The following is a 16,578-nucleotide window of genomic DNA, read 5'->3' as shown; positions in this document are numbered from 1 at the left end:
ACCTTCTATGAGGAATGATAGTTTTGAATTGTTATTCATCAAGGTCACAAAAATAAACATCAACAAACTTTTGAGGGAAATACAATTAGAGGAAATAATTATGTCCATCCAATCCCTCGTGTATTTTTTTTTTTTTTTGTAAATGAGACGTTACGATTTAAATCTTTCTATTGCCAAATAAGAAATAAAGTAAAATAAGATGCACCTGGGATGCAACATTGTTTCATGTCATTGTCTTTACTGAGTTGAAATGTCATTGAATTATATTTTAAAACAATAGTAATTACTATACTGAATTGACATATACACACATATGGTAAAAAAATAGTTTCAAAATGTGTCAGTTGATTAACCGTTTTTTAAAAGAATAAATAACAAAAGAATACAAGAAATGAAAAGGCTATTGAGTACCTTCAAGTTGATTATAATTACATTTAATTGAACTGTTCCCATGTTCCGTTAATATTATTTAATTTGTTAATACATATGAAGAGAAAACGATAACATTAAAGGAAAAAATATTCTCTTACCACTAGTATTTTTTTTTTCTGCATTCTTAAAACAAAATATTCTATTAATGTTTAGAATTTATTAAATATAAATCAATAAATAAGTGACCATTCATAAAGACACTGATGTCATTCTCTGCTGCACAAAATAGTGCAACATGGGTATGGCTAGGAAAGATTGACGTGGCATTATGAAATCCGAGATTAAACATTTGCGGTTGTTCCACACCACACGTTTTTACTTTGTGGCTAACTTGCTCCACATGTTTGAAGATATATCTATTCAGATAATGCCACAACATCTATGTAAGGTACTCATAACTCAACCACAATCTTCAACCAAAGTGTTCGATCTCTTCCAACATGGCCATTTCCTGTTCTGCAGAATGGTCTCTTGCTTGCACAAATTGTTGCAGAGCAACCCAGCACCTGCATGCAGTGATCCCCACGTGCCACTTCCCTTCCTGGTGCACTGTCTCACCTTCTCACCCACGCTTCTTCCATGTCAATTTCTCAGCTTCCCCCACACCCATTTTGGAAGAAGAACCTTCCAACACTCCCATCATTCATTTTGACGTTAACTTTGCTGGTGTTCAACAATATTCCAAGCCAGAAGCTGAGAACTTGAACGAGTTTTTATGTGGGTTGTTTGAGGATCCAAAAACAAGGGAACTTGCGTTTGACTACTACCAAAGGTTGAAAGAGAGGCCAGAGTTTAGGCCTAACAAATCAACACTGAGGTATGTGATCAGGTACTTGATGAGTTTGAAGGAATGGGATTTGATTTTATCAGTTTCAGAAGACTTTAAGGTTTACCATGTATTGCCTGATAGGGCTACTTGCTCTAGCTTGATTAAATTTTGCATTAAGCGTAGGAAATTCAGAATTGCTGATGTTCTGCTCGATGCTTTTAACTCTGATACTAAGGTTGCTTTCTTAGCTTGTAGTTCCGCCATGGGAAGTTATAATAAGCTGCATATGTTTAGGAATACTGTTTTGCTCTATGAACGAATGAAATCCACTGGTATTCTTCTGGATTCTGTAGGTTATCTACACATTATGGAAGCTTACTCTAAGCTTAATGAATGTGACAAAGTGGTTCAGTTGTTTCACGAATTCAAAAGTAGGAAGTTAAGAACTTCAGCCAGATATTTATCTCAAATTTATGGAATTCTATGCGAGTCACTGGGGAAATTTGGAAGGGCTTTTGAAGCACTTGATTACTTCAGAGAGATGACTAGGAAGGGGATTTCTGAACACTCAATTTACTCCACCTTGATCTACTCTTTTGCGAGTTTGCGCAAGGTTGATGTGGCAGAGGAACTTTTCAGAGAAGCTAAAAGCAAAACAGTGATAAAGGACCCTGAGGTGTATCTAAGGCTTATGCTTATGTACATCGATGAAGGTTTGTTGGAGAAGACTTTGGAGATTTTGAAGGCAATGGATGATGCAGATGTGAAGGTTTCTGATAGTATAATATGTACTATTGTGAATGGGTTTAGCAAGAAAAGAGGGTTTTCAGCAGCAGTAAATGTTTTTGAGGATCTAGTTTCGAAGGGCTATGAACCAGGTCAAGTGACCTATGCTTCGGTTATAAATGCATATTGGCGTCTTGGGCAATGCAGCAAAGCAGAGGAGGTGTTTGTGGAAATGGAGCAAAGGGGGTTTGACAAATGTGTTTATGCTTATTCAAGCATGATTGTGATGTATGGGAGAACTGGGAAGGTGGGAAGTGCAACTAGGTTGATGGCTAAGATGAAAGAAAGAGGGTGCAAACCAAATGTGTGGATCTATAACTCCTTGATAGACATGCATGGGAGGGAGAAGGATTTGAAGCAGCTTGAGAAGCTGTGGAGAGAGATGAAGAGAAGAAAGGTGGCACCAGATAAGGTGACTTACACTACCATCATCAGTGCTTATAACAAAGCAGGAGAGTTTGAAAGTTGTGTGAAAGTGTTTGATGAGTACAGAATGAATGGTGGGCTTATTGATAGGGCCATGGCGGGTATAATGGTTGGTGTGTACACGAAAATTGGTCAGGTTGATGATCTGGTGAAACTGTTGCAGGACATGAAAACAGAAGGGACAAGACTGGATCAGAGGCTGTATCAGTCTGCTTGGAATGCTTTTAAGGATGCTGGGTTGCAACTGCAGGCAAAATGGATGAAAGAGAGCTTTCTTGTGGCATAGTGTTCTTTGTATTTTTCAAACAGTGGCCAAATCTGAAGCACAAATATGTGAAACCGGTTAGTAATGTGATGCTTAATTGCTTCTTTTGTTACTCCAAATATTCTACTATATATGTTTATACACAATGTATAGTCTCTTGCTTGTACAATTATTTATTAGCCCTTTTCTGTTGTATCCTTGCAAAATCAAATTGTGATCTATAACACAAGATGGAACTGGATATAGGTTGCTGTAAAGTTTTTTTTTTTTTAACCAAACATGAACACAACTCAGCAGAAATTATATTTTATCCTCAAATTTCACGGATTTATAAATCTTGCGTTAAAGTTTTTATTTTTTTTTTTCGATGTGAGAGTTAGATTCGTAATTGAATTCTTAAGAATCAAACAGCATGAACACATATTTTTCCATACTATTTCTCCATCCATTGGTGTAGGCACACTTGTTTTGGCATCCTGGCTTTATATTCTTTATATAATGAAAATACCCTCCCAAAAATGTGTTTATGTGGATCATGATACAAAACAAGAACATGTTTTCATTTTAATTATGGTGGATATTTTCAATTAGAGTTATTAAAATTAGTTTTGATCTGATCTATATCAGACGATTAATATGGTATCCTAAAAAGGGTTGAGTCACTTTAGTTCAGTTTAACAGACTAAACTGCTTTAGTCACTAAATCTCTCAGATGAACATACTTATACTATTTAATTTTATATTTTCTCATAAAATTAATATCACTTTAGGAAAATGGGTATTTTTGGATTGCGATTAGAAAAATTAAGTTTGATTAAATTAAATAAAAATCACATTTAATAAAAAAGTTTTATGATTTTTGTTTTGAAATTAATTTATATTTGGGATTCAATGAAACATAACCAAAATTTGTCATAACAAAAATTTGTCAGATAATATTTATGGCTTTTGATAGAAAGTAAATTTGGGATTAAGTTCTCAAATTTACAACCAAGCTCACACTAAGTTGTTCAATTGGAGTTAGGGATGGCAACGGGGCGGGGCGGGTACGGGTATCATGATCCCATCCCCATCCCCATAATAAAAATTCATCCCCATCCCCAAACCCAACGGGTATACAACTTTTGACCCATCCCCATCCCCACCGGGTAACGGATATTTTCTTATACCCATACCCATACCCATTTTTTTATTGTTCCATATATCAATTAAATATTTTTTATAAAAAAAATTTAAAAATCACACCAACGGAATCATGATACTATCAAAATATTCAATATTAAAATAACATACTCTTTTTGATTTTCATGATGTCAAATATTCAATATTAAAATAACATACTCTTTTCTTGCAATAGTTACATTTAGCTTTGTATTTTCCATCAACTTTTATCTTTTCAAAGTGTTCCCACACAACACTTTTCAATTTCCCTTTCTCAGGCTCTACTTGTGTTGTTGAATGTATTTCATCATGAACTTCTGAAGGTGTTTGCGTAGATGGATTCAATGGAGATTGACTGTCATTATTGGAACTTTGAAAGGGAGTTGGTTGTTGTGAACACTGTGGTGGACTTGGTACCTGCAAATCTTGATCTCCTGTGCTCATTTTCTCTAGAAACTAACATACGTAACAAAAAAAAATCAAACAAAGTAAAAAGGTTAATTTCTTTTTTAACAAAATATAAAAGGAAAACCAATAATCAAGTTTAAAAATATTTCAAATATTTTTTATACTATTAAAAATTTATATTATACCACTTAAACGAAATAGCACAAATAACAAAATTAAATTAATAATAATTCAAATTTAAACATAGATTCTTCATCTTTTGATCTTGAATTAAATTAAGGATTTATGCAATTGAGCACTTAAAATTGAGAATTAAACATTATCATGAAACAAAAAATAAATAATAAATAAAATTATCATAAAGGAGTAAAGATAATTAAATGTGTGACCCAAATTTGAGAATATCCATTTGAACATAACATAACGAAAAAAAAATGTATAATTAAGATTATGATAAAAGGAAAAGTACCTTGAAGATCTGCTTAAACCTTAAAGAACAAGCCAAACAATTAAAAGAGAGTAAAAAAGTGTATAACCAAAGTAACAAAAACAAGAGCTACAAAATAAGAGTCAAACATTTTCATGAAAATAAATAAATAAATAAAGATAATCAAATGTGTAACCTAAAAATTATTTCATAGAATGAAATTGAGGAACACCTATTTGAACATAACCATGTACAGAGAGTAAAAATTATGTAATAAAAAGAAGAAAAATTACCTTCAAAATTAAATCTTGAAAAACAAACCAGACAATTGAGAGAGTAAACAAAGTGTATAACAAAAAACAAAGAGAATGAGAAATATGTTATATATATATATATATATATATATATATATATATATATATATATATATATATATATATATTATATTATATTATATTATATTATATATTATATTACTATGTATATATATATATTATATGTGTGGATATCTTATGTTTATATATATATATATATAATTATTTATATATATTATATTATATTATTATTACTATGTATATATATTATATGTGTGGATATCTTATGTTTATATATATATATATATATATATATATATATATATATATATATATATATATATATTTATAGATATATATTTATTTTAAGTATATATTATATTATATTATATAATAATATAAATATAATAATATATATTATATTATTATGTATATATATTATATGTATATGCGTAGATATTTTATGCTTTTATATATATATATATATATATATTTCTTTTAAATTTTTATATATTTGTAATGTTATAAATTTGTTTATAAAAGATCTCACTAGTTAAATGATTAATTTGTTTTATACGTATATATTATATATATTATATATATTATTATGTATATATTATATGTATATTATATTATATTATATTATATTATATTATATTACATTACATGTATATGTGTAAATATATATATATATATATATATATATATATATATATATAAAAGTATATTTTATTTATATGTATATATACTATATTATATTATATTATATTATATTATATTATATTTTATGTGTAAATATATTATTTATTTATATATATTTTTTAGATTATTTAATAAATTATAAATAGTTTAGTAATTTAAGCGGGGACGGGTATTTGGGCGGGTATATATATATCCCCATCCCCATCCCCATCCCCAGTTGAAAATTTCGGGTATTACCCATACCCATACCCATACCCAGTCAAAGCGGGGATTCTCCGTCAAAACGGGGACGGGTTCGGGTGATACCCACGGGCACGGGTTTATTTGCCATCTCTAATTGGAGTTTGTCATGAGATGACAAATTTGACTTAAGTCGATCAATCCATTTGACAAATTTATTTTCGATGTAAAATGGAATCGTTATTTTTGCATAAATTGGTTTTATTAAAGCAATAAAAAAATTATGCATATATGTTGTAAGAGGCGAATCAACTATATCAACTGAAAAATTGGTAAACTGGTATAATGTTTGTTCCATTTTGACTATGCAACCAGTTAGTTTGATAACAATTGAAAAAAAATAAATCATAATAGATAAAAGTAGAGAAAAAAAATCATAATATAGATAAAAATTGGAAAAATCAGTCAAAGTTAAAAGTGATATTTTTTTTTAAATAATTATTTAGATGTTACTTTGATTTTCCTGTAAGGAGAGAGTGAGCAATAATTGAAAACAAAAAGAATTGGAGCACAAAAATAAAATAGAGGGAAAGATTAATGTTAAGAAAAAAAAGCATAGAAATGTCAATGAGGTAAGAAAACTTATAAATATTAACTAATTTTAGTGATCAATAATTATTAATAACTATAATGATCGATTTAAATAAAATTTTCTAAACTAAAATTTATTGGTTATTAAAATAATTACTATTATGAATAAAAAATTATAATTGGTCACTAGATTAGTCTTTCAAATTAACTATTATGGTTTTGACTATCAAAGGAAATTGGTTACTAAAAATTAGCTATTTAGGTTTTGATTATCAAAATGAATTACTTTTTAAATTGGTCTCTAATTAATCAGATATCAATTTATAATTTTTTATTTATAATAGTGATTATTTTAATAACTATTAACTTTAATTTTATAAATTGGTATCTAAATTGAATGTTTGTTTTCTATTCCTAATTGAAGATTTTCTTGTAATGGTATAAGTTTGAATTGAGGTTAGAAAAATTAAATTTGGTTGAATATAACTGAAAATCTCATTAAACCAAAAATTTTATGGTTTTGTTTTGAAAACAATTCACATTTACAGTTTAATGAAACAGAACAAAAGTCTGCCAAAATTCATTTGTGACTTTCAATACAAAATAAATTTGGGTGAATTTGAGCTCCTAAACTGAAAACCTAACACAGAAGTGTAGTTGTCTAAGAAGAGATGGATTTGTGGGTTCCATTTTCAACCCTTTTGAATTATATCACAGAAGCTTAATGAACATGGGGCAATGCTTTTGGTAGGAGATTTACGAGTTGCATTTATTATTATATTAAGAAAAACAATACAAGGAACCGAAACATTTTGAAAAATAAAATAGAAATATTTTATTTGGATTTGATGAAGTAAGACTCAGGTTTAACAAAAGTAGTTAATAAGTTAGCTAATGACTATAAAGTTAGTTTTCAATTAATAAGTTAGTTAATAACCTTGGGTTTCTAATTAATAAATTATAAACTATCTTGTTTGATTAGAAGTGTTTGAAAAGCCAATTAGTAAAATGATTGGTAAATCTAAATGATATAAAAGAATATAATTATACAAATTTTATTGAATAAATAAAATTTGTGCAATTTTATTAATTTCATTTGAACTTTATTAATGAGCGAGACAATTAAACATCTTAGCCTTGTCTCGTGTGTTTATTAAAAATAAAATATAATTAATCTTAAAATGAGCTTCTTACTTTTATTTTTTAATTTTATAAATTTAAAATTTTTAAAATATTAATTGTATATTAATATTAATTCTTCTTTTAATAAACATATATAAAGATTACTAAAAATTAAATATATGTTTAATTATATTAACCAATAACATACTTCAAACAAAACTAATTAATAAAATTAAAGTTGTTTTTTTAAATTGTAATTTATTATTATTATATTAAAAATACGTTAAATTTGTTAGAAATATTTTAATATAATTTGAAAAAATAAAATAACTAAAATAAAAATTCTATTGTTACTCATGTTTTTATAGACCTTTAATTTATGGGTTAATGTTTTTTATGGCTAACGGTTATATTCTTATTACTATTTACTTCTTTGTCTCCCTTTTCTACTTATAAATACCACCTAGGTGTATGGGGAAAGACACAACAACAAACAGAGACAACAAACACTAAGTTTTTCTTAAAAGTTTTATTCTTTATTCTCTATATTATCTTTAAGACAGTGGTGTTCATAAGGTTCGGAGATCCTTCGCTGCACTCGATCGATCTGACGGGTTGTTGTATCTTGGGAGAGAAACGCATATGATTTGAAACACATATGAGTGTGTATTTGTTTAGCCCTGTGCAGTAGGGGCGTTTTCTCTCTAAGGATAGCGCTATGCGTGCCTCAACCCAGGATATTTCTATTCCTTTCCTTGTTTATTTTTATTTATTATTGTTATTATAATTGTTGATCTCTTATTAATATTCATTGATTTATATATATGTTTTAGTATTACTATTGATTTAATAATTATTATTATATCATTTTATATTTGTATTATTATTAGTATTATTTGAGTAATCATTTTTCTAACATTCTTAGAGAGAAAAATTATTATTATTTCTTTTTTTATTACTTATTTGTATTCATTTCTAAAATTAAAAATAATATAGAGCTCAATACTGAAAGCACATTTTATGAACTAATGTGTTTGATATAGTTATAATTAAATCAATTTCAACTAAGCCTAAAAGTTTATGTGTATAATTGTTCTACTCTTATTGGTAACAATAAATAAAATTATGGATAAATGATATTCCTGCTCATTGAATAATTTGTTTGTGATACCTCCAGAACTATTTTGCCATCTAGTGTAATATTATTTGTGTTTCTTATATTATGGCAATATGTCCAATTTCTTGAGATTATTGAATGATATTTTTAATGTAGATTGGATATTGATTTTGGTGACACAAAATCACCTATTAGTTATGGTTATATTTTAACCTTGGATGAAGGTGTCCTATCATGAAAATATGTTAAAAAGTTGTTGTCATGGTCTACTAAGCAAGAATAAATTATTTCTTTTTCCAATGCATCCTGACAATTAAATTGTTATATTTAAAGTTTCTAGTAAAAATGTCAATGAAAAATTGACATATTAGAATGAGAGACAAATGTATTAGAAACTTAATTACTCATGGTTATCTCTCTTGACTTTGTCAGGTAAAAAAGAAATATTGCAGATCTGCTTATCAAAGAGTTGATGCATCAACAACAAGTATTTGAGTCATTGAGGGGAATGAGACTATAGCCTATAAATTAGTTGCAACAATGGACACCCATCTCCACATGAATGATGATCCCATGGAATGGAGTTCAATGGGTAACAACGAAGTTGTTGTTGACTAAAGTACACCAAATAATTTGATTAAATTTTATGTCTCATTCCTATGGCGAGGTGTACTATAAATTGTGGCAATAATAAGGTTGAGGAATGTGCATTATTATGCTTATTTTCTAAAATACCTCTTAATAAACCCAATGGTTGAGGTATGTGCATTATTATGCTTATTTTATAAAATACCTTTTAATAAACCCAATGACAATTATTGTAGGGGTGTGAGTCACAAACCACCCTTTGAGGGTTTACCTAGTGAGTGTGATGGTGGGGCCGCCATTGTGAGACATTGGCAAGTCTCTAAGTGACACTCATGAAACAAGATACATGCACAAGACCGTAACGTGCACCCACTGATTAGAACCTATAATGAACACCGATATTGTATGTGTTATTTACTAAAATTCGACCACAGGGGATGTAGTTCAAGACAATCAAGTCTCTGCATTTTCTCAAGTGAAAGTTTATAAGCACTAGGTGTAAGGGTCAGACCCGGAAGGTTCCTTACACTAAACTACAATATTTTGTTTTAAAAGATAATATATTTTTTGTTTTATTTTATTTTTTTTAAATTATGTGGGGGATTGTTAGAAATATTTTAATATAATTTAAAAAAGTAAAATAATTAAAATAAAAATTCTACTGTTACTCATGTTTTTATAGACCTTTAATTTATGGGTTAATATTTTTTATGGCTAACGACTATATTCTTATTACTATTTACTTCTTTGTCTCCCTTTTCTACCTATAAATACCACCTAGGTGTATGGGGAAAGACACAACAACAAACAGAGACAACAAACACTAGACTTTTTCTTAAAAGTGTTATTCTTTATTCTTTATATTATCTTTAAGACAGTGGTGTTCATAAGGTTCGGAGATCCTTCGCTGCACTCGATCGATCTGACAGGTTGTTGTATCTTGGGAGAAAAACACATGATTTGAAACACATATGAGTGTGTATTTGTTTAGCCCTGTGTAGTAGGGACGTTTTCTCTCTAAGGATAGCGTTATGCGTGCCTCAACCCAGGATATTTCTATTCCTTTCCTTGTTTATTTTTATTTATTATTTTTATTATAATTGTTGATCTCTTATTAATATTCATTGATTTATATATATGTTTTAGTATTACTATTGATTTAATAATTATTATTATATCGTTTTATATTTGTATTATTATTAGTATTAATTGAGTAATAATTTTTCTAACAAAATTAACTATTTATCCAACGAAATTTTTTTGTTTTGAGTATTTAAATGTAATTGCATATCTTGTCAAATATAAAACCCTTGATTATATAATAGTAATTTTATATTAATTTTATTCACAAGTTCATTGTGTAATATTATTTATTTATATTAGTTTAGCCATTAAAGTGGGTTGCTAAATTTGTACATGCTAAATTAAAAATAAAATACAATTGGTTATGTGAAAAAACAAAACTTTTTACATTATTTTAAAGGCATTTAATTTAAAAGAAGAGTTTAAAAAATTATTAGTTATTTTGAATATTATGCTGATAAAAAAATTATTTTGATATGATAAAGAAAATATAAAAGTTATAATTTTGTTTTATTTTTCAAGTAGGACAAGCGATGCATCAAGGTAGCATCGGTGCTAGGATCAATCATCATGATTGAGGTATTATCTATTTTAGAATTTGGAGTTTCGTCACGATTTTGCCTATAAGAGGAAGGTGTAATTGAACTCTCATTGGCCTCGATTCCTAAGCGATGTGAGATTATTAGATGTATTGTAATAAAACCTCCAATTGAGGGCTAAGGAAGTTTTGTCCCCATGGTAGGCGTCAATATTTCAACCTCAAGTTTGTTGAGATAACATTGCTAGGATCAATCACTACATCAAAAGTATTGTTTGCCTTGGAACTTGGAGTTCCGTCACAGTTTTGTCCTTCAAAGACATCTTAAAGGGTTGAAGTATGAAGGGTCTTTAAACTGCCCTTGGCCTCAAATCCTATGCGATGCGAGACTATTGGGTGTACTGGAACAAGCCCCTCAATCGAGGGCTAAGGGTTAATCATTAGGGTTAATCACCACATCCGAGATATTATTCGCTTTGGAACCTAGAACTCCATAATGATTTTATCCTTACACAGTGTCTCAGAGAGTTGAAGGGGGAAAGGGTATTTAAACTGCCATTGGTCTCAACTACTAGGCGATATGATATTATTGAGTGTGTATTGGAACAAGCACCCCAATCGAAGGCTTAAGAAGTTTTCATCCCACAAATGATGAGTGTTCCAATCCCAAGTCCATTGAGATATGATCGTTAGGGTTGGAACATTGATGTGTGTGTGATGATGGCCTAGTTCGGGATCAATCATACCAGTATGTGTACTGGTTCGACTATAGTACCAAGTGTTGTATCCACAGGAATTTGATCAACTTCTTATCAAAAATTCGTGATGTATTTAATATTTGTAAAAGATAGAAATGTTTGGCTTTTAGAATGATAATGATCCAGAACTTAAAATAAAGATAAAATAATGTGACACAGATAAAATAAAGTGTGTTGGGATTAGATTTCACTCTCATATTCTTATGCAAGATTATCATTTCATTGAATTATCAACATTCATTCATTGTTCCTAGAAGTACACTAATGTAATCCTTGGCCTATGCCTCGATCACCAAGATGTAAAGACATTCAAACTCAGTGTGATGTCTTAATCTTGACGAAGGAACACTTTGCATTATTGATTAAGACTCTTTACTCTAACTAAGTCATATATGGACATCTTTGCCTCATAATAGCCTTAGATGACTCAATTGGATCTGTAAGATAAGCTAGCTTTCGCCTAACTCAAGTTATATATGCAATGGATGATTGATCAATTCATCACACTTGAAACACAAACTGAATCACTTAAACATGAACGAAGTTGAATAAAACAGTAAAATAGTACCATTCATAAGTTCAGAAGAGCCACATCCAATCTCATCAATTGAAAGTTCAACAACTCATGATGATTCTGACAAATGATCCTAGGAGAAGTTGCATCTTCCTCATGTCTCCTCTAACTTAAGATTTTACAATAGAAATGGAAGAGAGAGACTCTAGAGAGAAAAACTAAATGTACAATGGAATTCTAGATTCGCTTTTGGATCAAATGTAAAAGGTCTGCCCTTAGAAAAATTTGGTTAGTTCTGTCGCAACCGAGATCGGGGCGGGATGACCCAAATAAATTAAAAAGGTACAGAGGAGTCGCCACCATAATTTATTATGAAAAACTATAGAAAAACCTTAAAAAAGAATGATCTTCGAAACCAAATTTGGATTCGGGAGTCGGTTACGTGTGGGGAAGGTATTAGCACCCACAACGCCTGTCTTAAGACTGTTCTCTCTTTAATTAAGTGTGCAAAGTAGAATTTGATGCTTAAAATATTTTTTATTCCCCAAAAAATCAAACAAAATAAAAAAACACATACAAAAATATTAAAGATTAAAACAAAATTATTTTTTTTATTTTTTGGGCCCGACGAGGATTGTACCTCGCTCCTACGTATTTTCATTTGGAAAATTAGGGATAACATAGTTCTTTGTACAAATATTTGTTGTTTCATATTATTATTATTTTTTTTAATTTTAGATATATATATATATATATATATATTATTAATATCAAGAGAACTCGAGATTCTACATGATAAAAGATTTAGTTATCAAGCAAATCCGAGATTTGACATGATATTAAAAATAATTTTATATTTTTATTTTTTATTGTTATTAATTTCCTTTTAAGAACAAAAAAGAATTAAAAGCCTACGAAGAATTTTTGATTACCAAGCAAGTTCGAAACTTGACATGATATGCAATACTTATATCAAAGAAATAATATAATATTTTTATTTTTTATTTTATTTATTTATTTATTTTTTTGTTTAGAGAGAATTAAAGCCTACGAAAGAAACCTTTTTATTTATCAAGATAAAAATAAAGGGAAAGAGAAAGGTTGAGCACATCAACGACAAACCCAAAATTATCTAACATGAGAACCCCAAACACATTTAATCATACAACAGTTCAAAACGATACATCTAATACTATATACAATTCTAAACTAACAAATGGCAAGTTCTTTAATTTTTTAATATTTCTGAATCACTTCCATTAAAAAAAAAATTTCTACAAGAGGAAACAATGGATACGTGTCAATCTCTCAGAATTTTGAACATTAAAATTTAAATCAAAAATCAAACACTCTCACTATTTTTTTCTGACCTAACGTGTCCCATACACAATTCCTCTTTCTCAGCCTCTTTCAAACCTCTTTAGCTTCTTCTTTCTCTTTCTCACATTCAAACCTCTTCAGCTTCTTCTCTCTCTTTCTCACTCACACACATTCAAACCACAGTTTCTTCTCTCTCTTTCTAACTCACACATATTCAAACCTCTTCATCTTCTTCTCTCTCTTTCTCAGTCGCACGCAACATCATGGTTTCCAGATAAACTTCATATTCTTCTCACTCACAGATAACATCATGGCAAAGAGTTCATCTTCTTCTCAAGCAAAGAGTTCATCTTCTTCTTATATTTTCTTTTATCTATGTGATTTTTGTGTTGATGCTAACTTTTTTTTTGTTTAAATGCTTGAAATGAAGAGGTCGAAGACATGCAAGAGTCTTAAAGAAACATCAGACATTTTCTGGGTTCTTTCTTTGTTCTTGATGATTTTCAAGTGTTATTTTTCTCTGAGATCTACATATTTTGGTTGGGTGAATTTTTCAGATCTACTTTTCTTTGTTGACCAAATGTGTTGGATCGAGGTTTTTGTCTAAGATCTACTGTTGTATGGATTTGTTATTCTCAAATCTACTTTTGTTTTGGTTGATTTTTTCCTCTGATATTCTTGAGCACCTTCACGAGACTTAAAATAAGGTAACCACTTCTCATTTTATTGTTCTTCTACCATGTTCTCAGATCTACTTTTCTTTTGGTACGAGATGTGTTAGATTTGGGTTTTTCTCTCAGATCTATTTCTCTTTTGAATGGTTTCGTTGCTCTCAGATTTTCTTTTCCATGTATACTGTTCGATGGATTGTTTTTCTCAGATCTACCTTTATTTTGGTTGATGTTTTGCTATGAGAACCTTGAGCAACTTGACGAATACAAAAAAGGTAACAAGAATTCTGTTTTTTTTTCGTTCTTCTACCATCTTCGACTTTTTTCTCTCAGATCTATTTCTCTTTGAATGGTTTCTTTGCTCTCAGATTTTCTTTTCCATGTATATTGTTCAATGGATTTTTTCTTCTTAGATCTACCTTTATTTTGGTTGATGTTTTTCTCTGAGAACCTTGAGCAACTTGACGAATACAAAAAAGGTAACAAGAATTCTGTTTTTTTCGTTCTTCTACCATCTTCTCAGACCTACTTTGTTTTCTATTATTTTTATTTTTGTTTCTCATGGATATTTTTATCTAAGATCTACTTATTTTTGTCCGGTGAATCAAATATTTGGAAAACACAATAAAGGTTGAATCTTTGAACCTTTCACTCTTTGACTACGACAATAAAGGTACACAAGTTTTATACCGTGCTGAATCCTTTGTTCTTCTGTAAGATTTGAATGATTTTTTATTTTTTAAACTGATGAATGTATATTTTTTGCAAGGTGGATCAAATCAAATATTTGAAGAACATAGTAAAGGTTGAATCTTTCAACCTTTAACTATTTGACGACGACAATAAAGGTACGTAAGTTTTATACTTTGGTAAGTTTTATACTTTGGCTGATATTCTCTTCTTCTCTAAGATCTAATTTTTTATTTTATTTTTTTTAAGTTTTATTCTTCAGTTTTGATTTAAATTTTAAATTCCTCAACATATTTTTAAATCTGGTAGATCATTCATCTGTTTGAGACATCAAAGATACAATTTTTTCGTCTTTTCTTTGATGTTTTCTACTTCTACCATATTTAAGTACTTCTGCATGTCTTTTTTTGCTGTGATGAATGAAGTTTTTATTCGAGATGGATGACATGTTTGAAGAAGACAACAAAGGTACAACCTTTTTTCTTCTCTCGGATCTTTTCTACTTCTACCATTTTTATGTACTTTCTTATGTATTTTCTCTTTAATGAATGAATGTTTTCTTCGTCTGTAGAATTTTTTTTTGCATATAGAACATTATAGTAATGAAGGTTTTCTTTCAGATCAATGAATTGCTCGAAGAAGACAACAAAGGTACAATTTTTTCGTCTTCCATACAAAGGTAGGATCTTTGAAGAACACCAGAAAGGTACAAGCTGTTTATCTTTCAACTTCTATCGAATCTTGTCTTCTTCTACTAAATATAATTCCTTTTTTTTAGATGAATGATTTGTTTGAAGAATACAGGTTGGTTGTTTCGCGAAAAAAAAAATTTAGTGAGGTATTTTCGCAACAGTGGACTTTCAACTATTGTGTTCCATGGACCACTAGACCAAGTCCAATGCAATTTTGTGATAACAACGTCTGTGAAGATAGGTCATGGCTGGAAAAAGTTTTGTGCCTTTCACTCACTAAAGGAGAAGGGTTATGTTATTTTTGAAGTTGAGAGTGAAAAAACAAGCATGCATGTAAAAGTTCTTTATAATCTACCATATCTTTAATATTTGTAGTTTACTATCTTCTCAAAAATATTAAGTAACCTGTCATTTTTTTGTTATTTTATATTTTATGTACTTTCAGAAGAGTCATTAGTTAAATTGTTAAGAACTTTAATGAAAGTAATGGACAAAAATAAATAATAAGAACTTTTTAAAATATTGTTCAACTTTTAAAGATATCATGTTAATATGATTTTTTTGTATCACAATATATTCTTTAATAATATGAAATAAAAATCTATGTATGAAATTAATGGATAAAATTAATTATTACAAATTAAATAAATTAATTTAAATTGAATAAATATTACAAATTAAATAAATTGAATTAAATTAAATTAAAAAAATATTAGAAATTAAATGTTTTACCATCATTAATGCTTTTCATATTCCAAGATTACAATTACATTTAATGTAAACGTATTCCAAGATAAGCTGACATTTCACACTCTCAAGAAACATTTGCAAAATCTCTTTGTATTATGAAATCTTTTCTAATTTCAACTCATGGAATCTCTTTCTATTTAAAATTTGAAAAGTAATTACTTTTGAAATAGCACTTAATAATATTTGTAATTTAACTTATGTAATTAATGTCACATAAAACCGTCATATCAATTACAACACACTTTTTTTGCATTTCAAAATTTTTTAAATATAA

At 28.9% G+C, this 16,578-nt stretch overlaps 1 protein-coding gene and 2 long non-coding RNA genes across 3 annotated transcripts; all 3 read left to right on the top strand.

Moving 5' to 3' along the window:
• Positions 1-801: 801 nt before the first annotated feature.
• LOC114168676 (pentatricopeptide repeat-containing protein At5g13770, chloroplastic) lies at positions 802-2,996 on the top strand. The gene has a single exon (XM_028053579.1). The coding sequence runs from the start codon at positions 873-875 to the stop codon at positions 2,697-2,699; it is 1,827 nt and encodes a 608-aa protein (XP_027909380.1). The 5' UTR covers positions 802-872; the 3' UTR covers positions 2,700-2,996.
• An 11,082-nt stretch (positions 2,997-14,078) lies between these two features.
• LOC114169007 lies at positions 14,079-15,072 on the top strand. The gene is made up of 3 exons (XR_003600810.1): positions 14,079-14,651; positions 14,803-14,845; positions 14,942-15,072. It is a non-coding gene; the product is annotated as an uncharacterized LOC114169007 (long non-coding RNA).
• A 192-nt stretch (positions 15,073-15,264) lies between these two features.
• Positions 15,265-15,901, top strand: LOC114169672. The gene is made up of 3 exons (XR_003600979.1): positions 15,265-15,330; positions 15,483-15,568; positions 15,641-15,901. It is a non-coding gene; the product is annotated as an uncharacterized LOC114169672 (long non-coding RNA).
• The last annotated feature ends 677 nt before the right edge of the window (positions 15,902-16,578 follow it).

This window comes from Vigna unguiculata, chromosome 2, assembly GCF_004118075.2.
Source record: "Vigna unguiculata cultivar IT97K-499-35 chromosome 2, ASM411807v1, whole genome shotgun sequence".
In the NCBI taxonomy this organism is placed as follows: Eukaryota; Viridiplantae; Streptophyta; class Magnoliopsida; order Fabales; family Fabaceae; genus Vigna; species Vigna unguiculata.
Note: the sequence above shows the minus strand (reverse complement) of the source record. Positions and strands in the feature narration are given on the sequence as shown.